The sequence below is a fragment of the Bombina bombina genome, chromosome 1, assembly GCF_027579735.1.
Source record: "Bombina bombina isolate aBomBom1 chromosome 1, aBomBom1.pri, whole genome shotgun sequence".
Lineage (NCBI taxonomy): Eukaryota > Metazoa > Chordata > Amphibia > Anura > Bombinatoridae > Bombina > Bombina bombina.
The window spans coordinates 466,672,518-466,698,335 of record NC_069499.1 but is presented as its reverse complement, the minus strand read 5'-3'; the positions used below and the strand labels follow the sequence as shown (position 1 = coordinate 466,698,335).

At 43.4% G+C, this 25,818-nt stretch overlaps 1 protein-coding gene across 1 annotated transcript in view; it reads left to right on the top strand.

Moving 5' to 3' along the window:
* LNPK (lunapark, ER junction formation factor) overlaps positions 1-25,818 on the top strand; it is a 587,422-nt gene that overhangs the window by 42,322 nt on the left and 519,282 nt on the right. Inside the window, exons 2-3 of the mRNA XM_053698475.1 lie at positions 7,297-7,371; positions 7,970-8,011. Coding sequence (XP_053554450.1) covers positions 7,345-7,371; positions 7,970-8,011 — 69 coding nt within the window. The 5' untranslated portion in view covers positions 7,297-7,344. The remainder of the gene's footprint in view (positions 1-7,296; positions 7,372-7,969; positions 8,012-25,818) is intronic.

The window sequence follows — 25,818 nt, the reverse complement described above, 5'->3', positions numbered from 1 at the left end:
GCCCATAACAATAGGGGGAGAAATAAAAAACAGTAACACCTGAAAAAGAAAAGTATACATCATGTAAAGAAACACAAATTCTATTTCACAGATACAAAGTACAAACTCTCATTAAAGAACACTTCAGCCATTGTCCTGTCTTCGTTCAGATGATAGGGAGGCCTGTACCGCTGCAGGGGAATGGAAAATCTTGGGCCCAGAGGACGTTTGCAGCTTGAGCTTAGCTGGGTACAGGAGGGCAAACTGACAACCTTTTTCACGAAGGAGGGAGCAGAGTGGTGCAAAGTCTTTGCATCTTCTGGTGACTTCCACAGAGAAGTCTTGAAAAAGTAAGAGACGGTGCTCCTCATATTTGACCTCTTTTGCACTTCTATAAGCCCGTAGTATTGTGATCTTGTCTTGGTAGTTTAAACACCTGAAAATCACCTGACGTGGCCTCTCCTTAGAGTTTCCCAGATGTCTGTCAGGACCAATGCGGTGGGCTCTCTATGTCGAGGGGCAGGCAATCCTGAGGCATGCCAAGAAGTGAGGGAAGGATAGAGGCAGTGAAATCCAGCAGGTCTTTATCTTTAACCGCTTCTGGTACCCCTACTATGCGCAGATTATTTCGCCTGCTGCGATTCTCTAAATCTTCAACCTTATCCTGCAGGTATTGGTTTTGTTTTAAAAGATTCTTCAGAGACACTTCAGATTCCTGTTGCCTGTCTTCCACTTAAGAGATTCTCTGCTCCGCAGTAGTCAAGCGAGTAGAAAAGGCACGCACTTCAGTAGTGATTGTCTACCCCTGCCTGCAGGTTGTCCATTTTAGGTAAGAAAAAAGCCTTCAACTCCTGCAATAAAGCAGCATGGTCACTTGATGAACTCCCCTCACCCTCCTGCTGGGAGCTGTGAATGATGGTCTCAGCAACCTGTTTCAGCCGCTTTTCTTGTGTTTTTGACCTGCAGCTCATATTGTCGGTCCCAGACTGGGAGATTCTGTGGAAATAGTCGTCAACTTTCATAGAACAGAGCGCTGGCAGGCTGTATATGTAACAGGAGATTTCAATAAGCCCAGTCGAGGAAGGGTGAGGTATAGGGCCCACACAGAATGGGATATGATTAAAGTCTAAGTTGTTCACTGCACTTGCTTACTTCGGTAATTTTCAGAGGATGTATGACAGGGTTACAGCATATCTGGCATATAGGCTATAATCAACAAAGTGGTTCAGCAGGTTTGCGCCAGGTACCTTATGTCTAAAACAATGAGGTCTAGCAAGATTGCAGTACTTGTCCACTGTTGCATAGATGAGATGTGAGGGTAAACCACTAGATGGCGTATGATGCTTGCTTAGATGAGTTGTTATAGTAAATTTGAAACAGCCATGTGCACCAACAGATGGTAAACGAACAAATGCAAACTTTGTTATTTCTCCAAATTCTAGGCATACAGTGCTACCAAGTCGCCCCCAACACAGTGGTATATATATGAGGCAAGTCTCTAGGCAGGTGATGTGTGTGCTTTACTCCAAAGATGAAAGAAAAAACAAACAAAACTGCTGGCAGAGTTATTAAAGTAGTCAGTATCAGCAATTCAGTCCCATCTCTTTGGCTCATAAGTGTTTGCCTATCCTCAGTTTTGTATCTGAAACAAGGTAGCCTGCAGTGTAGTATATGCTTACTGAGTTATCCTCTGGCCCTGAGGCCTGCAAAACCTGGGAGCAAAGTTCTGAGCCCTGGGGCTGTTCACCTCCGCCTGCGGCGCCCGTCTGTAGTCAATGCAAGATGGATTAATACTGCCCAGGGGAGAGGGGACCTCTGCAGCACTACCAAAGGCCGGAATATCAAGATAGTTGAGCAGGGATCAGGATTAGGCAGCTCCGTGATCGCCGCAGCAATGGCGTCTGTTCACGCCCTTTTCTTTTTTTATCAATTTGCCCCCGGGGACCAGGACCGGATGATAGGTCCTGCGTGCAGGTGATCAGCCAAGGCACTAACACTCAGCCTGGCAAGAAGAAGGGTCACGCGGAATGGAATATCAGCAGCGGAGACAATTATTAGAGCTGTATGTGTGCGGAGCTCTTTACCGCTGCTCCGTGCTTTAAAGTTTTATTTACAAGCTACCAAGGATTTTCGTCAAACATCTGCTTTGTTTGTTGTCTACTCTGGACAGAGGAGAGGCCAAAAGGCTTCGGCAACTTCTTTCTTTTTGGCTAAGAAGTATAATACGCTTGGCTTATGAGACTGCTGGGCAACATCCTCCTGAAAGAATTACAGCTCATTCTACTAGAGCAGTAGCTTCCACATGGGCTTTTAAACATGAGGCCTCTGTACAGATTTTTAAGGTGGCGACTTGGTCTTCGCTTCATACCTTTTCTAAATTCTATAAATTTGATACTTTTGCTTCTTCGGAGGCTATTTTTGGGAGAAAGGTCTTACAGGCAGTGGTGCCTTCTGTTTAATTTCCTGCCTTGTCCCTCCCTTCATCCGTGTCCTAAAGCTTTGGTATTGGTATCCCACAAGTAATGGATGAACCCGTGGACTGGATACACCTTACAAGAGAGAACAAAATTTATGCTTCCCTGATAAATTTATTTCTCTTGTGGTGTATCCAGTCCACGGCCCGCCCTGTCATTTTAAGGCAGGTGTTTTTTTTTTTTTATTTATTTTTAAACTACTGTCACCACTGCACCCTATAGTTTCTCCTTTTTTTCTTGTTTGTGTTCGGTCGAATGACTGGGGGTGGCAGTTAGGGGAGTAGCTATATAGACAGCTCTGCTGTGGGTGTCCTCTTGCAGCTTCCTGTTGGGAAGGAGAATATCCCACAAGTAATGGATGAACCCGTGGACTGGATACACCACAAGAGAAATAATTTTTTTTTTTTTTTATTAAACGGGGATGGGTCCACAGCTGCATTCATTACTTTTGGAAATTCAGAACCTGGCCACCATGAGGAAGCAAAGACACCCCAGCCACAGGCTTAAATACCTCCCCCAGTCATTCTTTGCCTTTCGTCACAGGTGGTTGGAAGAGAAGTGTCAGAAGATTGAATATGGTTTCTTATGGAGGGAAGTACTCTTCAAAATGGGACTGGAGTTTTTAAGTAATCCTGTTAGCCTCTCAGTGAGAGCTTGCATAAAGGTTAGTCTGGAGATGCAGGTTGAGTCTTTCTGCGAAACCATCCCAACTCATATTAACAGCTCTTAAGCAATCAGCGTTGACGAGTTTCGCTGCCTGCCTTTATTCACTCAAGTCTGTCAGAAGCGATGCCACTATCTGTCACACTTGAAGGGCCATGTTGCTGTTCCACGGCATAGATTCCAGTAAGGTTTCATTTTATTTCAATTTGGGAATTTAATGTTAACTAAGGAAGTCAGGGTCTCAGTGGGACTCATTTATCTTATGGAATCAAGGGTTAATATCTCCTGAGGGGGGTTATTGAACAGGGGGGACTTTAATCATGTTTGTGATTCCGTCCTGCTAATGTGTAGTAATGCTGTGGCTCATGGCTATTCGGAACATAACGTCCTTATCATCAGTTTGTGCGGTCCTATTAGAGTAGTGCACCTTTTTTTGGCTTACACGGTGTGCCTCGTGACCGGGTGTAGTCACGTATTTCTATTTCCGTACTCTGACCAAGTGACTATGGAGAGAGTCTGTTCATTGGTTGTCTGGTTCTCATTAGGTGGTGAGTGCCCCGGCCATTGGGGGTGTAAGGTGCCGTTTAGTGTTTTTCCATATTTGCAGTCCCAAGTTATGGAGGATTCAGATTTTTGAGATGGATATCTCCGATTCGGAGGATACGTCTTGCGAGTGTATGAAATGCCCCGGGTTATCCATGCCTATCAGTTATGTTCCGATTGCCGTTCTAGAGTACTCTCTTCCCCCGACTCAGGGAGCTTAGAGTGCGTTGAGCCGCCGGCACGTGCCCCAGAACCTTCTTTTGCTACGCAAGCAGGTGTCCCTATAGCCGTTACTCCATCTCCGGAATGCGGCTTTTTTTCTCCAGAGGTTACAGCACGGTTCCACATGGCCATATCTATGGCGCTGGCACATTTAGATCTCCTAGGAGAGGTATTTTTAAGATACTGTCCGTGTTCTGTCAACCAGGGCCCGGTGAGTGTGATTTCAGTTCGGCCTTCATGGGAAGCAATGGCCTCTGAGGCTTTAGGGGCCCCATCCTCTGGGCCGGGGTCGTCCGTCGATCCTGCGGGGGATCATTTTGCCTTCCGTTATAGACTAGCTCGTCTTCGTGTCCTCCCAAGGCATGTTTTGGCTATGCTGAAGGATTCCAGTCCTAGTGGGCCGAGGGATCCTCAGTCTTCTGTGCCGGATGGCAAACTGGGTTAGATGTAGGGGGATGAAACCAATCTCTGTGATGTCTGGTTTTTCTTTTCTTTTAGTATTTGTTCCATTTCTGAGCTTGGGAGAATGAGGCCTCTGATCGGCTGGTCCTGTTAGTGTGCCCATTATCCTTGGGCGTTCACCCACGGGTGCTGCCTTCTTTTTATTTGATCCAGTTAGTATGTGTTTGATTTGTTTTTAGAAGCTCATGTCTGTGATAAGTTTCCGATTGGGAACTATTCTTCTATGGAACTGATACTTGCGATTTTGTGGTCGTGTGGGCACTTCTTTGGAAGTTGCGCTTTACTATTTAAAGGCATAGTTATGTTTTACAGTTTATCGATCCCTGGGGGGGACTTCGATTTTTCTTGGACCTTGGACAGTTCCGGAGTGTCCTTGTACCAGACGGGTACTGGTCGGGCGCTAGCTGCTGTTCCTTATGGTTCATGTCACCTACGTGGTGCGGGTCTGCCTGTTATCCTGTCGGGTGCTGGACGTACTCTTTGTCCTAATGTTGAGGGTTCCGGGCTCGGATCCTGCTAAGGCTTCATCATATAGAATCAAAGTTCTCCATCTTATAGTATGGAGGTTTGGATGACCTCTGGACATCTGGGTTACCAGCTTGGATTGCGATTTCGTATCGCCCTTGGTATCTTCTGGATGTCTATTCTTGGGGCCTAGTCGCAATACCTCTTATAGGTTACTAGGGCTGCTTTTTCCCTTCTTGGTAATCTATGTCTGGAAGTTTGGGCGTGTCCTTTTTGCACTTTTCGCTCGCTCATATTTAGGGGAGCGCAGGGTTTGGGTTATCCCTGTTAGACCTGGCACCTTTTTGGCGTGTCTCCCCTGTCTTTTTGCCTTCTGACCTCCTGGTTTTGGACTCTGTTTTTGCTGGTTTATTGTCTCTAGCACTGATTAGCAGTGGTAAAGTGCGCAAAGTGCAAGTGCCCCCTAGGTAAATTGTACTGTTGATGGGTTTATCCATGATTGGCATATTTGATTTACTGGTAAATCCCTAGTAAAGTGCACTAGAGGTGCCCAGGGCCTGTAAATCAAATGCTACTAGTGGGCCTGCAGCACTGGTTGTGCCACCCACATAAGTAGCCCTGTAATCATGTCTCAGACCTGCCACTGCAGTGTCTGTGTGTGCAGTTTTCAACTGCCAATTCGACTTGGCAAGTGTACCCACTTGCCAGGCCTAAACCTTCCCTATCCTTACATGTAAGACACCCCTAGGTAGCCCCATGGGCAGGGTGCAGTGTATGGTTAAGGTAGGACATATAGTAATATGGTTTATATGTCCTAACAGTGAAATACTGCCAAATTTGGTTTTCACTGTTGCAAGACCTATCCCTCTCATAGGTTAACATGGGGGCTACCTTTCTAAATGATTAAAGTGTAGATTCCCTTCGAGAGCAGATGGACAGGTGGAGTTTTGGGGTCCCTGAGTTCACAATTTAAAAATACATCTTTTGGTAAAGTTGGTTTTAAGATTGTGTGTTCGAAAATGCCACTTTTAGAAAGTGAGCATTTTCTTGCTTAAACCATTCTGTGACTCTGCCTTGTTTGGGGATTCCCTGTCTGGGTCAGTTTGACAGTTGGGCTGTTTGCACCTCTCACTAGACCGTGACACAAAGGGAGCTGGGATGTAGCCCGCATTTCCTGATGAGCCATCTCTGCTAGGAGGGAGGGGAGGAGTGGTCATTCACACCTGAAATGACTGTGCCTGCCCTCATACAATGCAGACTCCAACACCCTGGTGTGTGCCTGAGGCCTTGTGTCCCACAATGGCTTAAGGTCCGCTTTGCGGCCTTGAGACTGGAAATCGCAAATTCTTGTTCAGAAGTGACTCTGTATTATCACAGACAGCCTTTGTTAGCTGTTAGGACAGTTAGCCTTCCTATGTTTGTCTAGTTTAGCGTTTGTGTCGGCTTGTGGCTTCTTTGAGCCAACATAAGCTGTATGGTGCTGTGTCACGGATCTGAGGGTGGGCTTTTGTTCTTCTTCGTGATCGCTTTTTCATGGATGTGGAGTTATTCTCTGGTCCTTGTCCGTCTAGTGAGTTAATTTCCCTGGGCGGTGGTCTTATAGCAACTTTGGAGTTCCTTTAGTCTTTTGGAGGTTTCTTCATCTCTTGTTGTTGGTCCTTTGGATCTCTTATTAAGTCCTCTGTTCTCCTCTTCTGGAGTAGAGGGAGGTTCTCTTCCTTCGGGTCAGGGGTATGTTTCTTGGGACTGGAGAGCCGCAGGGCTTGGCTCCTCGGAGGTCTTTGTGCTCAGTGGAATCTAGGAATCTGTGTGGTCTCTAGCACGGCTTTGCAGGTTACTTACCTGATGGGCAGCTATTTGGGCCGTTCTGTGGACTTTTCCCGTCAGAAGAAAAGATGATCAGGTAAGCATAATTTAAGTTTTTGCCTGTTTTTTTTTTTTTTTTTTCCCTTGGTCAAATTATTGTTTAGCATATTACTGTTACTGATATTACTGATATTTTTGTCCAATTTTAATGTTACTTTCAATAAGTGTGGTTATTTTCTTGGCTTGCAGGTTTTCAATTCCGATTCATTCATTAAATAGTCTAATTATGCAAAAAAATAAGTATTTTAAAATAATTTGGAAAAAAGACTTCCTGCCATGTGCATCCTACACACACACACACGCGCACACACACACTCTTTGTTAGTTTATTCTGCTGGCAAAGTTACCTGGTACACCACACTACATGGCTTGATAAATCCCACAAAGCAAGGAGCATGTATAAATTATACTTTCTTGCTTTAAAATATTTAAAGCTTGCTCTTTATTAGACTGACTTAACTGTAATATAAATGTATTGGTCATTGTCTTGTGCATAATGCTTGTTGGAACATGAGTTTTAGTGGTTTGCAAAACATTGTGAAAAATAACTATTTAAAATAATTACTTTGTATTTCAGTTAATTTGAAAAAAAGTCATTGTATTTTTTCCCCCTTTTTTTTAGATGTGAAACAAGTTTGTAGCTTGTTTTAACTATACTTGTATATTTAAGATGGGGGCACTCCTTTCACGGTGGCGGGTAAGTACATTTCCTCTACAGTGGTTTTATGTTGTGCACTAAATGATCGTTACTATCCTAAACTATACATCAATCCACATAAATAATTTAAATAATTTAGTAATATACTTTTCATACTAATTCTGGTTATTACTCAGGCTGTTTCACTCTTCCCCCTCCCCTTACAGAGACAAATATAGCATATTGTGCAAAAGATAGTGGTTTTAACTTAAAATTGCATACATACCTTTTTACACATAACTTCCCCCACTAATTTAAAGAGAGAGTACAAAAAAAGCTATTATATATAAAAGCAGTATCACAATAATAAAACGCATAACCGCACGTTTTACTATGTATTTAATTCCTTTGCAGCGTATGTCGGCTCCAGAGCTGGCTAAAAACATCTAGTGAGCCAATGACAAACGTGCAGCTAGCTCACAGTAGTGTAGGATGTATGCATATTTTTCAATAATGGATACCAAGCGAACAAACTACATTTTGAAATATGTGTATTTAAAAATGTCTTAACATTACATGCACTATTTTGCATGTTTAATTTTTTTACGTTACTATCCCTTTTTAATGTCTAATAAAACAAAATGATTTGTTCTTTCAGGAAAAGCCTTCTACTGTTGAAGTTTTGGAGAAGATGGAAAAGGTATTGGAATGTTTCTTTTTATAGAAGTGGTTTTCGTGTTTTTTTTAAAAAAAAATTTTAAAAATTTTAGTAACCCATTTTCTACTTTTGAATTTCTTTCATGTAATTGCCAAGAGTCCATGAGCTAGTGACGTATGGGATATGCAATCCTACCAGGAGGGGCAAAGTTTCCCAAACCTCAAAATGCCTATAAATACACCCCTCACCACACCCACAATTCAGTTTGACAAACTTTGCCTCCTATGGAGGTGGTGAAGTAAGTTTGTGCTAAGATTTCTACGTTGATATGCGCTTCTCAGCATTTTGAAGCCCGGTTCCCCTCAGAGTATAGTGAATGTCAAAGGGATGTGAAGGGAGTATTACCTTTTGAATGCAATGGTTTTCCTCACGGGAGATCCATTTCATAGGTTCTCTGTTATCGGTCATAGAGATTCATCTCCTACCTCCCTTTTCAGATCGACGATGTACTCTTATATACCATTACCTCTACTGATAACCGTTTCAGTACTAGTTTGGCTATCTGCTATATGTGGATGGGTGTCTTTCGGTAAGTATGGTTTTTATTACTTAAGACACCCTCGGCTATGGTTTGGCACTTTATGCATTAATTTAAAGTTGTAAATATATGTTTTGTACTTATATTTGCCATGAGGTTTATGTATTTCCTTTTGCAGACTGTCGGTTTCATATTTGGTGAAAAACATTTAGGAAATATTTTTCTTACCTGGGGTTTAGTCTTTTTTTCAAATTGACTGTTTTTTTTTCTTTCAATTTCGTGGGTAAAATTAGGCCCGCGAGGGTGCAAAATGCCAAAGTTTATTGCGTCATTCTTGGCGCGAGAATTTTTTGTTGCGATGTACGTCCGATGACGCAAATTCGTAATTTCCGGCATCTTAGTTGACGCAGAGTTCCTTACACAAGGTTGCATCGTTAATGACGCGAGTGTCATTTCCGGATGTTGGCGCCAAAAAAATTTCAGTTATGTTGTGCGTCGTACTTGGTGCCAAATAATTTCATTATTTAAAACCCCATTCCTATATGCCACTTGCCTTTTTTCTATGTCAGAGGGCTATGCTGTTTGCATTTTTTCCCATTCCTTAAACTGTCATATAAGGAAAGAGATAATTTTTCTTTATATGTTGTTTTTTCTCTTACATTTTGCAAGTGTCTCAATCTGATCCTGTCTCAGAAATCTCTGTTGTAACCCTGTTGCCTGATAACAGTTCTACCAAAGCTAAGTGTATTTCTTGTAAACTTGTGGATAGTATCTCCAGCTGTGGTTTGTAATAGTTGTCATGATAAACTTTTACATGCAGATGTGTCCATCAGTAATAGTACATTGCCTGTTGCTGTTCCTTCAACATCTAATGTACAAGATATACCTGTGAATTTAAAATAATTTCTCTTGTTAGGTGTATCCAGTCCACGGATCATCCATTACTTGTGGGATATTCTCCTTCCCAACAGGAAGTTGCAAGAGGATCACCCACAGCAGAGCTGCTATATAGCTCCTCCCCTAACTGCCATATCCAGTCATTCTCTTGCAAGCTCTCAACATAGCTGGAAGTAGTTATAGGAAAGTGGTAAAATATAGTTAGTTTTTTCTTCAATCAAAAGTTTATTATTTTTAAATGGTACCGGAGTGTACTGTTTTATCTCAGGCAGCATTTAGAAGAAGAATCTACCTGCGTTTTTCTATGATCTTAGCAGAAGTAACTAAGATCCACTGCCGTTCTCACATATGTCTGAGGAGTGAGGTAACTTCAGAGGGAGAATGGCGTGCAGGGTATCCTGCAATAAGGTATGTGCAGTTAAGTTTTTCTAGGGATGGAATTTGCTAGAAAATGCTGCTGATACCGGATTAATGTAAGTTAAAGCCTAAATACAGTGATTTAATAGCGACTAGTATCAGGCTTGCCATCAGAGGTATATACTCTGATTAATGTGCAATATAAAACGTTTGCTGGCATGTTTAATCGTTTTTATATATGCTTTGGTGATTAAACTTATTGGGGCCTAGTTTTTTCCACATGGCTGGCTTTATTTTTGCCTAGAAACAGTTTCCTGAGGCTTTCCACTGTTATAGTATAAAAGTTACAGTTGGTGCAGTTAAAATTACAAACTTTGACATTCAGCTTCCCTCAGCAGTCCCCTGCATGCTATAGGACATCTCTGAAGGGCTCAAAAGGCTTCAAAAGTAGGAGCTGTGGCAGTTATGACTGTTTAAAAAACATATTTTCTCCAACATTGGTGTCCGGTCCACGGCGTCATCCATAACTTGTGGGAATATTCTCTTCCCCAACAGGAAATGGCAAAGAGCACAGCAAAAGCTGGCCACACAGTCCCTCCTAGGCTCCGCCCACCCCAGTCATTCTCTTTGCCGCTGAACAAGCAGCATCTCCACGGAGATGGTGAAGAGTATGTGGTGTTTAGTTGTAGTTTTTTATTCTACTATCAAGAGTTTATTTTAAAATAGTGCTGGTATGTACTATTTACTCTGAAACAGAAAAGGATGAAGAGTTCTGTTTGTGAGAGGAGTATGATTTTAGCAGCAATAACTAAAATCGTTTCTGTTCCCACATAGGACTGTTGAGATGAGAACTTCAGTTGGGGGGAACAGTTGGCAGACTTTTCTGCTTAAGGTATGACTAGCCATATTTCTAACAAGACTGTGTAATGCTATAAGGCTGTCATTTCCCCTCATGGGGACCGGTAAGCCATTTTCTTAGTCTCAAACAGAATAAAGGGCTTAATATGGGCTATAAAACTGGTAGACATTTTTATGGGCTAGATCGATTGCTTTATTTGGGCATTTTATACAGCTTGATGTTGAAATTCACACTTTATAACTTTGGGGAACGTTTTTTTACGTCGGGCACTGGTTTAGACACCTTCCCAGTCAGGAAGGGCCTTCTCTGTAGTAGGCAGAGCCTCATTTTCGCGCCATTACTGCGCAGTTACTTTTGAGAGCAGTACATGCAGCTGCATGTGTGTGGGTCTGGAAGTAGTTGTAAAGGTTCCTAGAAGGCTTCATTTGGTATCGTATACCCCCCTGGGTTTGGTAAAGTCGCAGCAAAGGCTGGAGCTGGGGTTAAAACTGTAAACGGCTCCGGTTTCCTCATTTTAAGGGTTAAATGTCTGAAATTTGGGGTGCAATGCTTTGAATGCTTTAAGACACTGTGGTGAAAATTTGGTTAAAATTGAACAATTCCTTCATAGTTTTTCACATATTCAGTAAAAAAAAGTGTGCCCTGTTTAAAATTTAAAGAGACAGTAACGGTTTTGTTTTAAAACGGTTTTTGTACTTTATTGACAAGTTTAAGCCTGTTTAACATGTCTGTGCCTTCAGATAAACTATGTTCTGTATGTATGGAAGCCAATGTGTCTCCCCCTTCAAATATGTGTGATAATTGTGCCATAGCGTCCAAACAAAGTAAGGACAGTACTGTCACAGATAGTAAAGTTGCCCAAGATGATTCATCAGATGAAGGGAGTATAGACATAGTTCTACATCATCTCCTTCTGTGTCTACACCAGTTTTGCCCACGCAGGAGACCCCTAGTACTTCTAGCGCGCCAATGCTTGTTACTATGCAACAATTGACGGCAGTAATGGATAACTCCATAGCAAATATTTTATCCAAAATGCCTGCATTTCAGAGAAAGCGCGATTGCTCTGTTTTAAACACTGTAGAGCAGGAGGGCGCTGATGATAATTGCTCTGTCATACCCTCACACCAATCTGAAGTGGCCATGAGGGAGGTTTTGTCAGATGGGGAAATTTCAGATTCAGGTAGAATTTCTCAACAGGCAGAACCTGATGTTGTGACATTTAAATTAGAGCATCTCCGCGCACTGCTTAAGGAGGTGCTATCTACTCTGGATGATTGTGACAACCTGGTCATTCCAGAAAAATTGTGCAAGATGGACAAGTTCCTAGAGGTTCCGGTGCACCCCGACGCTTTTCCTATACCCAAGTGGGTGGCGGACATAGTGAATAAGGAGTGGGAGAAGCCCGGCATACCTTTTTGTCCCCCCTCCTATATTTAAGAAATTATTTCCTATGGTCGACCCCAGAAAGGACTTATGGCAGACAGTCCCTAAGGTCGAGGGGGCAGTTTCTACACTAGCCAAGCGCACTACTATTCCTATCGAGGATAATTGTGCTTTTAAAGATCCTATGGATAAAAAATTGGAGGGTTTGCTTAAAAAGATTTTTGTACAGCAAGGTTACCTCCTGCAACCTATTTCGTGCATTATTCCTGTCACTACAGCAGCGTGGTTCTGGTTCGAGGAACTAGAAAAGTCGCTCAGTAGAGAGACTCCGTATGAGGAGGTTATGGACAGAATTCATGCACTTAAGTTGGCTAATTCCTTTATTTTAGATGCCGCTTTGCAGTTAGCTAGATTAGCGGCGAAAAATTCAGGGTTTGCAATTGTGGCGCGCAGAGCGCTCTGGCTAAAGTCTTGGTCAGCGGATGTATCTTCCAAGACAAAATTGCTTAATATCCCTTTCAAGGGTAAAACCCTTTTTGGGCCAGAATTGAAAGATTATCTCAGACATCACTGGGGGTAAGGGCCATGCCCTCCCTCAAGATAGGCCTTTCAAGGCCAAGAATAAGTCTAATTTTCGTTCCTTTCGCAATTTCAGGAACGGACCAGCCTCCAGCTCTGCAGCCGCTAGACAAGAGGGTAATACTTCGCAAACCAAACCAGCTTGGAAACCGATGCAAGGCTGGAACAAGGGTAAGCAGGCCAAGAAGCCTGCTGCTGCTACCAAAACAGCATGAAGGAGTAGCCCCCGATCCGGGACCGAATCTAGTAGGGGGCAGACTCTCTCTCTTCGCTCAGGCTTGGGCAAGAGATGTTCAGGATCCCTGGGCACTAGAAATAGTTTCTCAGGGTTATCTTCTGGAATTCAAGGAACTACCCCCAAGGGGAAGGTTCCACATGTCTCACTTATCTTCAAACCAAATAAAGAGACAGGCATTCTTACATTGTGTAGAAGACCTGTTAAAAATGGGAGTGATACACCCAGTTCCAACTGTGGAACAAGGACTGGGGTTTTACTCAAATCTGTTTGTAGTTCCCAAAAAAGAGGGAACTTTCAGACCAATTCTGGATTTAAAAATCCTAAACAAATTTCTCAGAGTGCCATCGTTCTAAATGGAAACTATTCGAACGATTTTACCTACAATCCAGGAGGGTCCATTTATCACTACCGTGGATCTAAAGGATGCTTATCTACATATTCCTATCCACAAAGATCATCATCAGTTCCTAAGGATCGCCTTTCTGGACAAACATTACCAGTTTGTGGCTCTCCCATTCGGGCTAGCCACTGCTCCAAGGATTTTCACAAAGGTTCTCGGGTCCCTTCTAGCGGTTCTAAGACCAAGGGGCATTGCAGTGGCACCTTACTTGGACGACATTCTGATATAAGCGTCGTCTCTTTCAAAGGCAAAGGCTCATACAGACATCGTTCTGGCCTTTCTCAGATCTCACGGGTGGAAGGTGAACATTGAAAAAAGTTCCCTGTCTCCGTCGACAAGAGTTCCTTTCTTGGGGACAATTAATAGATTCTTTAGAAATGAAGATTTTCCTGACAGATGTCAGAAAGTCAAAACTTCTAAACGCTTGTCAAGTTCTTCACTCTGTTCCACGTCCTTCCATAGCTCAGTGCATGGAAGTAGTAGGGTTGATGGTTGCAGCAATGGACATAGTTCCTTTCGCGCAAATTCATCTAAGACCATTACAACTGTGCATGCTGAAACAGTGGAATGGGGACTATACAGACTTGTCTCCAGTGATTCATGTAGATCAGAAGACCAGAGACTCACTCCGTTGGTGGCTAACCCAGGATCACCTGTCCCAGGGAATGAGCTTCCGCAGACCAGAGTGGGTCATCGTCACGACCGACGCCAGTCTAGTGGGCTGGGGCGCGGTCTGGGACTCCCTGAAAGCTCAGGGTCTATGGTCTCGGGAAGAGTCTCTTCTCCCGATAAACATTCTGGAACTGAGAGCGATATTCAATACTCTCAGGGCTTGGCCTCAACTAGCAAAGGCCAGATTCATAAGATTCCAATCAGACAACATGACGACTGTTCCTTACATCAACCATCAGGGGGGAACAAGGAGTTCCCTGGCGATGAGAGAAGTGACCAAAATCATAAAATGGGCGGAGGATCACTCCTGCCACCTATCTGCGATCCACATCCCAGGAGTGGAAAACTGGGAGGCGGATTATCTGAGTCGTCAGACATTCCATCCGGGGGAGTGGGAACTCCACCCCGAGATATTTGCCCAGTTGACCCAATTATGGGGCATTCCAGACATGGATCTGATGGCGTCTCGTCAGAACTTCAAGGTTCCTTGCTACGGGTCCAGATCCAGGGATCCCAAGGCGACTCTAGTGGATGCATTAGTAGTGCCTTAGGCCTTCAACCTAGCTTATGTATTTCCACCGTTTCCTCTCATTCCCAGGCTGGTAGCCAGGATCAAACAGGAGAGGGCCTCGGTGATCTTGATAGCTCCTGCGTGGCCACGCAGGACCTTGATATGCAGACCTGGTGAATATGTCATCGGCTCCACCATGGAAGCTACCTTTGAAACAGGATCTTCTAGTACAGGGTCCATTCGAACATCCAAATCTAGTTTCTCTCCAGCTGACGGCTTGGAAATTGAACGCTTGATTTGATCTAAGCGTGGGTTTTCGGATTCTGTGATAGATACTCTGGTACAAGCCAGAAAACCTGTAACTAGAAAAATTTACCATAAAATATGGAAAAGATATATCTGTTGGTGTGAATCCAAGGGATTCTCATGGAGTAAGATCAAAATTCATAGGATCCTTTCCTTTCTCCAAGAAGGTTTGGATAAGGGATTATCAGCGAGTTCTCTAAAAGGACAGATTTCTGCTTTATCTGTCTTGTTACACAAACGACTGGCAGCTGTGCCAGATGTTCAAGCTTTTGTTCAGGCTTTGGTCAGGATCAAGCCTGTTTACAGACCTTTGACTCCTCCCTGGAGTCTGAATTTAGTTCTTTCAGTTCTTCAAGGGGTTCCGTTTGAACCTCTACACTCCATAGATATCAAGATGTTATCTTGGAAAGTTCTGTTTTTGGTTGCTATTTTTTCTGCTAGAAGAGTTTCTGAGTTATCTGCTCTGCAGTGTAATCCGCCCTATCTGGTGTTCCATTCAGATAAGGTTGTTTTGCGTACTAAACCTGGTTTCCTTCAAAAGGTTGTTTCCAACAAGAATATTAACCAGGAAATAGTTGTGCCTTCTTTGTGTCCGAATCCAGTTTCAAAGAAGGAACGTTTGTTACACAATTTAGATGTAGTTCGTGCTGTAAAGTTCTATTTAGAAGCAACAAAGGATTTCAGACAAACCTCTTCTCTGTTTGTCGTTTATTCTGGCAAGAGGAGAGGTCAAAAAGCTACTGCTACCTCTTTCCTTTTGGCTGAAAAGCATCATCCGATTGGCCTACGAGACTGCCGGACGGCAGCCTCCCGAACGCATCACAGCTCACTCTACTAGGGCTGTGGCTTCGACATGGGCCTTCAAGAACGAGGCTTCTGTTGATCAGATATGTAAGGCAGCGACTTGGTCTTCACTGCACACTTTTGCCAAATTCTACAAATTTGATACTTTTGCTTCCTCAGAGGCTATTTTTGGGGGCGAGGTTTTGCAAGCCGTGGTGCCGTCCGTTTAGGTAACCTGATTTGCTCCCTCCCTTCATCCGTGTCCTAAAGCTTTGGTATTGGTTCCCACAAGTTATGGATGACGCCGTGGACCGGACACACCAATGTTGGAGAAAACAGAATTTATGCTTACCTGATAAATTACTTTCTCCAACGGTGTGTCCGGTCCACGGCCGCCCTGGTTTTTTAATCAGGTTTGATGATTTTCTTTCTTTAACTATAGTCACCACGGCACCTTATGGTTTCTCCTGTTTTTCTCCTGTCTGTCGGTCGAATGACTGGGGTGGGCGGAGCCTAGGAGGGACTGTGTGGCCAGCTTTTGCTGTGCTCTTTGCCATTTCCTGTTGGGGAAGAGAATATTCCCACAAGTTATGGATGACGCTGTGGACCGGACACACCGTTGGAGAAAGTAATTTATCAGGTAAGCATAAATTCTGTTTTTCGTTTTGTTAATCTGTTTTTTGTATTAAGGGGTTAATCATCCATTTGCAAGTGGTTGCAATGCTCTGCTAACTTGTTACATACACTGTAAAAATTTCGTTAGTTTAACTTCCTTTTTTCACTGTTTCAAATTTTGGCAAAATTTGTTTCTCTTAAAGGCAGAGTAACGTTTTTTTATATTGCTTGTTAACTTGATTTAAAGTGTTTTCCAAGCTTGCTAGTCTCATTGCTAGTCTGTATAAACATGTCTGACATAGAGGAAACTCCTTGTTCATTATGTTTAAAAGCCATGGTGGAACCCCATAGGAGAATGTGTACTAAATGTATTGATTTCACTTTAAACAATAAAGATCAGCTGTTATCTTTAAAAGAATTATCACCAGAGGATTCTGACGAGGGGGAAGTTATGCCGACTAACTCTCCCCACGTGTCGGACCCTTTGACTCCCACTCAAGGGACTCACGCTAAAATGGCGCCAAGTGCATCAAAGACGCCCATAGCGATTACTTTGCAGGACATGGCGGCAATCATGGATAATACCCTGTCAGCGGTATTAGCCAGACTGCCTGAATTCAGAGGAAAGCGCAATGGCTCTGGGGTTAGATGTAATACAGAGCGCGCAGATGTTTTAAGGCCCATGTCTGATACTGCGTCACAATATGCAGAAGCTGAGGAAGAGCTTCAGTCTGTGGGTGACGTCTCTGACTCGGGGAAACCTGATTCAGATATGTCTACTTTTAAAGTTAAGCTTGAGAACCTCCGGGTGTTGCTTGGAGAGGTTTTAGCTGCTCTGAATGACTGTGACTCAATTGCAGTGCCAGAGAAATTGTGTAGACTGGATAAATACTACGCAGTGCTGGTGTGTACTGACGTTTTTCCAATACCTAAATGGTTTACAGAAATTATTACTAAGGAGTGGGACAGACCCGGTGTGCCGTTTCCCCCCCCCCTCATATTTTTAGAAAAATGTTTCCAATAGACGCCACCACACGGGACTTATGGCAGACGGTCCCTAAGGTGGAGGGAGCAGTTTCTACTTTAGCAAAGCGTACCACTATCCCTGTCGAGGACAGTTGTGCTTTTTCAGATCCAATGGATAAAAAATTAGGTTACCTTAAGAAAATGTTTATTCAACAAGGTTTTATCCTGCAGCCCCTTGCATGCATTGCTCCTGTCACTGCTGCTGCGGCATTCTGGTTTGAGTCTCTGAAAGAGGCCTTTTAGACAGCTACTCCTAAGCTTATCAAGTATTTCAGTCAATGAACACTTAAGCTAGCTAATTCTTTTGTTTCTGATGCCATTGTTCATTTGACTAAACTAACGGCTAGGAATTCTGGATTCGCCATACAGGCGCGTAGGGCGCTATGGCTTAAATCTTGGTCAGCTGACGTGACTTCAAAGTCTAAATTACTTAACATTCCCTTCAAGGGGAAGACCCTATTCGGGCCTGGTTTGAAGGAAATTATTGCTGACATTACTGGAGGTAAGGGTCATACCCTTCCTCAGGAAAGGGCCAAATCAAGGGCCAAACAGTCTAATTTTCGTGCCTTTCGAAACTTCAAGGCAGGTGCAGCATCAACTTCCTCTGCTACAAAACAAGAGGGAACTTTTGCGCAATCCAAGCCGGCCTGGAAATCTAACCAGGCCTGGAGCAAAGGCAAGCAGGCCAGAAAGCCTGCTGCTGCCTCTAAGGCAGCATGAAGGAACGCCCCCCTATCCGGCAACAGATCTAGTAGGGGGCAGACTTTCCCTCTTCGCCCAGGCGTGGGCAAGAGATGTTCAGGATCCCTGGGCGTTGGAGATCATATCTCAGGGATATCTTCTGGACTTCAAAGCTTCCCCCCCACAAGGGAGATTTCACCTTTCGAGATTATCTGTAAACCAGATAAAGAAAGAGGCATTCTTACGCTGTGTTCAAGACCTCCTCATAATGGGAGTGATCCATCCAGTTCCACAGATGGAACAAGGACAGGGATTTTATTCAAATCTGTTTGTGGTTCCCAAAAAAGAGGGAACCTTCAGACCAATTTTGGATCTAAAGATCTTAAATTCCTCAGAGTTCCATCGTTCAAAATGGAAACTATTCGGACAATCCTACCTATGATCCAGGAGGGTCAGTACATGACCACAGTGGATTTGAAGGATGCTTACCTTCACATACCGATTCACAAAGATCATCATCGGTTCCTAAGGTTTGCCTTTCTAGACGGGCATTACCAGTTTGTGGCTCTTCCTTCGGGTTAGCTACAAAATTTTTACAAAGGTTCTGGGGTCTCTTCTGGCGGTCCTAAGACCACGGGGCATAGCAGTGGCCCCTTATCTAGACGACATCCTGATACAGGCGTCAAACTTCCAAATTGCCAAATCTCATACGGACATAGTATTGGCATTTCTGAGGTCGCGTGGGTGGAAAGTGAACGAAGGAAAGGGTTCTCTATCACCCCTCACAAGGGTTTCCTTCCTAGGAACTCTGATAGATTCTGTAGAAATGGAAATTTACCTGACGGGAGTCCAGGTTATCAAAGCTTCTAAATTCCTGCCGTGTTCTTCACTACATTCTGCGCCCTTCGGTGGCTCAGTGCATGGAAGTGATCGGCTTAATGGTAGCGGCGATGGACATAGTGCCATTTGCGCGCCTACATCTCAAACCGCTGCAACTATGCATGCTCAGCCAGTGGAATGGGGATTACACAGATTTGTCCCCTCTGCTAAATCTGGATCAAGAGACCAGAGATTCTCTTCTCTGGTGGCTATCTCGGGTCCATCTGTCCAAAGGTATGACCTTTCGCAGGCCAGATTGGACAATTGTAACAGATGCCAGCCTTCTAGGTTGGGGTGCAGTCTGGAATTCCCTGAAGGCTCAGGGATCGTGAAATCAGGAGGAGAAACTCCTCCCAATAAATATTCTGGAGTTAAGAGCAATATTCAATGCTCTTCTAGCTTGGCCTCGGTTAGCAACCCTGAGGTTCATCAGATTTCAGTCGGACAACATCACGACTGTGGCTTACATCAACCATCAAGGGGTGACCAGGAGCTCCCTAGCGATGTTAGAAGTCTCAAAGATAATTCGCTGGGCAGAGACTCGCTCTTGCCATCTATCAGCGATCCATATCCCTGGTGTAGAGAACTGGGAGGCGGATTTTCTAAGTCGTCAGACTTTTCATCCGGGGGAGTGGGAACTCCATCCGTAGGTGTTTGCTCAATTGGTTCATCGTTGGGGCACACCAGAATTGGCGTTCTGGCGAGACGCCATGAGATCCAAGCTTCCTTGTTACGGATCCAGGTCCAGGGACCCAGAAGCGATGCTGATAGATGCTCTAGCAGCACCGTGGTTCTTCAACCTGGCTTATGTGTTTCCACCGTTTCCTCTGCTCCCTCGACTGATTGCCAAAATCAAACAGGAGAGAGCATCGGTGATCTTGATCGCGCCTGCGTGGCCACGCAGGACCTGGTATGCAGACCTGGTGGACATGTCATCCTTTCCACCTTGGCCTCTGCCTCTGAGACAAGACCTTCTACTACAAGGTCCTTTCAATCATCCAAATCTAATTTCTCTGAGACTGACTGCCTGGAGATTGAACGCTTGATTTTATCAAGGCGTGGCTTCTCCGAGTCAGTCATTGATACCTTAATACAGGCACGAAAGCCTGTAACCAGGAAAATCTACCATAAGATATGGCGCAAATATCTTCATTAGTGTGAATTCAAGAATTACTCATGGAGTAAGGTTAGGATTCCTAGGATATTGTCCTTTCTCCAAGAGGGTTTGGATAAAGGATTATCAGCTAGTTCTTTAAAGGGACAGATTTCTGCTCTGTCTGTCCTTTTGCACAAGCGTCTGGCAGAGGTTCCAGACGTCCAGGCATTTTGTCAGGCTTTGGTTAGAATTAAGCCTGTGTTTAAACCTGTTGCTCCTCCATGGAGCTTAAACTTGCTTCTTAAGGTTCTTCAAGGAGTTCCGTTTGAACCCCTTCATTCCATTGATATCAAACTTTTATCTTGGAAAGTTCTGTTTTTGATGGCTTTTTCCTCGGCTCGTAGAGTCACTGAGTTATCAGCTTTACAATGTGATTCTCCTTATCTGATTTTCCATACAGATAAATAGTTCTGCGTACAAAACCTGGGTTTTTACCTAAGGTAGTTTCCAACAAGAATATCAATCAAGAGATTGTTGTTCCTTTATTGTGTCCTAATCCTTCTTCAAAGAAGGAACGTCTTTTACATAATTGGGACGTAGTCCGTGCTTTAAAGTTTTACTTACAAGCGACTAAAGATTTTCGTCAAACATCTTCCCTGTTTGTGGTTTACTCTGGACACAGGAGAGGTCAAAAGGCTTCGGCAACCTCTTTCTTTTTGGCTTCGGAGCGTAATACGCTTAGCCTATGAGACTGCTGGACAGCAGCCCCCTGAAAGGATTACAGCTCATTCTACTAGAGCTGTGGCTTCTACCTGGGCCTTTAAAAATGAGGATTCTGTTGAACAGATTTGCAAAGCAGCGACTTGGTCGTCGCTTCATACCTTTTCAAAATTTTACAAATTTGATACTTTTGCTTCTTCGGAGGCTATTTTTGGGAGAGAGGTTCTACAGGCAGTGGTCCCTTCCGTTTAAGTACCTGCCTTGTCCCTCCCTTCATCCGTGTACTTTAGCTTTGGTATTGGTATCCCACAAGTAATGGATGATCCGTGGACTGGATACACCTAACAAGAGAAAACATAATTTATGCTTACCTGATAAATTTATTTCTCTTGTGGTGTATCCAGTCCACGGCCCGCCCTGTCCTTTTAAGGCAGGTCTCAATTTTAAACTACAGTCACCACTGCACCCTATGGTTTCTCCTTTCTCTGCTTGTTTTTGGTCGAATGACTGGATATAGCAGTTAGGGGAGGAGCTATATAGCAGCTCTGCTGTGGGTGATCCTCTTGCAACTTCCTGTTGGGAAGTAGAATATCCCACAAGTAATGGATGATCCGTGGACTGGATACACCACAAGAGAAATAAATTTATCAGGTAAGCATAAATTATGTTTTTTTTGCTGATTCTATTTAGAAGGCTTTGTCTGCCGTCCCGCCTTCTAATAAACGTAAAAGGTCTTTTAAAACTTCTCAAAATGTTTTTTTTTTAAATGAATTTTTATTCAGTTTTAGAGTAACGGGTAACATTTGGGGACACGCAGGACCCCTGATCCAACATACACAAACAAAGGGATCGGACACACAGGTCCGGTTGCAATAGCTGTTGAAACATTGATATATCGTAGATAAATTGCAGGGAAAGGTAACTCTTGGGGACACACAGGACTCCTGTTCAAACATACACAAACAAGAGGGTCGGACCCGCAGGTCCGAATGCAATAGCTGTTCAAACATTGATATATCATAAGTAAATTGCAGGGATAAACATTGATACATCATAAGTAAATTGCAGGGATTTGAGGTGAAAATAGTTCACCAAGATTGAACCCTAGTGTGGGCTCTAAAAATGGGGGGGGGGGGGGGGGGGGGGGGGGGGGGGGGGGGATGATACTTGTAAGTTAAATTTAATGCTCCACAGAGCAAGACAGGAAAAATTGCTGTAATATGTGGTAATGGGTTTGGCCATATAGATTGAGAGTAGTCACCGTACCTAGCACACATGGCCCCTAGCACCCACTGTACCTAGCTCGCGTTGTATCTAGCACATGCTGTGCCCGGCACCCGCCTTGCCTAGCACACAATGAAGCTAGCACACAATGTACCCAGCACACACCGCACCCAGCACTCGCTGTACCTAGCACTTGCTGTACTTAATACCCACGGTACCCAGCACACGCCGTACCCAGCACACGCCGTACCCAGCACGCTACACTTTAATCCTGTAGAAGATGGGTGACTTAAAGCTATGTACAGTAACATACTGGGAGCAAGCCCACTATGGAGGATACAGGGATATTAAGGGAGGTAGAACCATAAACTACTGCAATAATATCATAATAAAATATCTGCTATAACATATGTGCCACTATTCCTTTTGAACACAACCCTTTGGAGGCCCCCTCAAACCTCCTCATGATACATAAGAACAGAGGTGACACCAATATATGAAAACATGATGCCTTATACCTAACCCTCAGAAATACTATAGCCCCAAAACAGCAGAGTTTATACACAAATAACTGATTGCCAGATAGTTCCAACCGCGTGATTTATCATGTAGGGTACACTGGGATGACAATCTCACTAATAAGGTGCATAGCTAATCATGGGTGTACCCAGACATCCAAATGTCCCTTCATATCAAACAAAATGGGCTTTGTTGGCATACATGTGCATGTATTGTCAAAAATAACAAATGTTTCTATATACTCAGAGATATAACATTGCTCACATATAGGAACTAGCTCAAAGTAGCAAAAAACAAACAGACAAAAACTAGTAGGGTGTGTGTGCTAAATTAATAAACAAAGCATGCCCAGCACAACTACTATGAAAGGTAATAGGGGCTGCTGGGACTTATAGGCAGTATATAAGGTTTAATATTTTCCAAAATAATTAGTAAAAGAATAACTTCTGCTAAGTTGGAGCCTAACCAAGTTAAAATTACGATCTCAGTGAGAGGGAAGATATTTAACCTTTTACAACACTGTGCAGCAATACATAACAATAAACAAGATATGGAAGCATAGCACATATAAAATATAACCCATATGTCCCCCAGTTGGCTTCTAAAAGGACAAGAACAATTCTGAAAGTGTCTGTGAAATGCATATTCCAATACTTCTGAGTAGGCATTCTTGATTATACTAGTCCAGTTAACTGGCTAATCCACAGTCACCTTCAGAGGGGATTATAACCCCAGCGATGCCCCCTATGTCCTGATGCCTCCTGTCTCCTATCTTTAAGGGCAAGAGAACAATTTAGGCATAAAGATTCCCCGCCGCCTGGGACAGTGGCCACCCCGTTAGCCAACACAGCCATCAATTCTAGTCCACCATGCCGATTCTTAGCCTGTGTGCAGGGATCAGGCAGAGATCGCAACTCATGCGTGAGGAGTTCCTCCTCCAAATCAACCGCAGCCCTTTCAACAGCCATCGGTCCTCCGGATTACAGCTACTTCCCATTTGCACACCAGGCCCATATGAGTCACAGGAGTCTCCGGTGAGTTTGAATATGCCTGCGTACAAGCCTCAGTCTATGCGAGCCCCCCTGAGCGACTGTTCAGAGCTGTAACCAAGGGCTTCCAAAGTGCTCACCCGGTACTCGGATAAGCCGTTCCCAATGAGCGGCCGCTACAACAACGCACACGGTGCACAAGTAGCCTTGGTTGATTGTATGAGATGTGTCATGGTGCGTTGTGCTAGGCCACAATACATGGGTCCATGGAACTCTTCACCCACGTGTGTGTCTGCGGTTCTCTGCGCTACACTTGCGACTCTGTTTGTCCTGGTGTCGGCATGATAGATCTCGAGGTCTGTAGTGTGGACTTGAGGCAGTTAAGTTCCAGTCTAGCTCCGTTCACTGTGGGCCACTTTGGCTTACTTTAATTGAACACTCTGCAATGGCGGCGGCTGTTTGAAAGCATAGTGCGTTTTCGTTTGCACCCTGCACGTTAGGTCATCTCCACTATATCTTCATGTTATTTGTTGCTTATCATGCCCCTGTTCAGAAATTTGTCCCTTGTGTGAAGAATAAATGTATTAAAACACAATATTGCACCCTATATTGCCAATGTCTTTGCAGAGCTACAGGACATTGCAGCCATCTCTGTTAGCAGGCAGCTCCGCCCCCTAACTTCTCATAAAATTGATGACAGTTCAAATGACCGACAACATACTGAATTATCTTTCTCTGATAAAAATCTGATTCAGAAGATCCTTCCTCAGATATTGACACTGACAAATCTACTTATTTATTTAAAATGGAGTATATTCGTTCTTAGTTAAAAGAAGTGTTGATTACATTGGATATTGAGGAATCTAGTCCTCTTGGTATTAAAACTAGTAAACGTTTAAATTCTGTTTATAAACCTCCAGAGGTTTTTCCAGTTCCTGATGCTATTTCTGATATGATTTCTAAGGAATGGAATAGGCCTGGTACTTTGTATTCCTTCTTCAAGGTTTAAAAAATTGTATCCTTTGCCAGCAGTTACATTGGAGTTTTGGGAAAAGATCCCCAAAGTTGATGGGGTCATCTCTACTCTTGCTAAACGTACTACTATTCCTATGGAAGATAGTACTTTTTTTTTTTTTTTTTTTTAAAGATCCTTTCGATAGAAAACTTGAATCTTATCTAAGGAAAGCTTATTTATATTCTGTTTATCTTCTCAGGCCTGCAATTTCTTTGGCTTATGTTGCAGCTGCATCAACTTTTTGGTTGGAAATTTTAGCGCAGCAAGATGTGGATTCTGTTTTGTCTAGCATTGTTTGTTTGCTTCAACATGCTAATCATTTTGTGATGCCATTTTTGATATCATCAAAATTGATGTTAAATCTGTCTTTAGCTATTTTAGCTAGAAGAGCTTTGCGGCTTAAATCTTGTAATGCTGACATGACTTCTAAGTCCAGATTGCTATCTTTCTTTCCAAGGTAATAAGTTATTTGGTTCTCAGTTGGATTAGATTATTTCAACTGTCACTGGGGGGAAGGGAGGTTTTTTTTTGCCTCAGGATAAAAGACCTAAGGGTATATATAAAGCTTCTAACCGTTTTCGTTTCTTTCGACAAAATAATTAACAGAAACTTAATCCTTCCCCCCAAAATCCATTTCCAATTGGAATAAATCCAAGCCATTTAAGAAACCAAAGCCATCCCCCAAGTCCGCATGAAGGTGCGGCCCTCATTCCAGCTCAGCTGGTAGGGGGCAGATTAAGATTTTTCAAGGATGTTTGGAGAAATTCTGTCCAAAATCAATGGATTCTGAGTATTGTCTCTCAGGGGTATCGAATAGGATTCAGAGTAAGACCTCCTTTGAGAAGATATTTTCTCTCACGCATCACAGCAAATCCAGTAAAGGCTCAAGCTTTCCTGAAGTGTTTCAGACTTGGAGTTTTCAGGGGTAATCATGCCAGTTCTGTTTCAGAAACAGGGTCTGGGGTTTTATTCATATCTATTCATTGTCCCAAAGAAAGAAAATTCATTCAGACCAGTTTTGGATCTGAAAATTTTGAATCGTTATGAAAAAGTACCAACTTTCAAAATGGTGACTAAGGACTATTCTGCCTTTTGTTCAGCAAGGACATTTATATGTCCACTATAGACTTGCAGGATGCATATCTTCATATTCCGATTCATCCAGATCATTATCAGTTTCTGAGATTCTCTTTTCTAGACAAGCATTACCAATTTGTCGCTCTTCCTTTTGGCCTAGCGACAGCTCCAAGAATCTTTTCAAAGGTTCTCAGTGCCCTACTCTCTGTAATCAGAGAGCGGGGTATTGTGGTGTTTCCTTACTTGGACGATATCTTGCTACTAGCTCAGTCTTTACGTTTTGCAGATTCTCGCATGAATCAACTACTGTTTCTTCGAAAACATGGTTTCAGGATCAATTTACCAAAAAGTTATTTGATTCCTCAGACAAGGGTCACCTTTTTAGGTTTCCAGATAGATTCAGTGTCCATGACTCTGTCTCTAACAGACAAGAGATGTTTAAAATTGGTTGCAGCCTGTCGGAACCTTCAGTCTCAGTCATT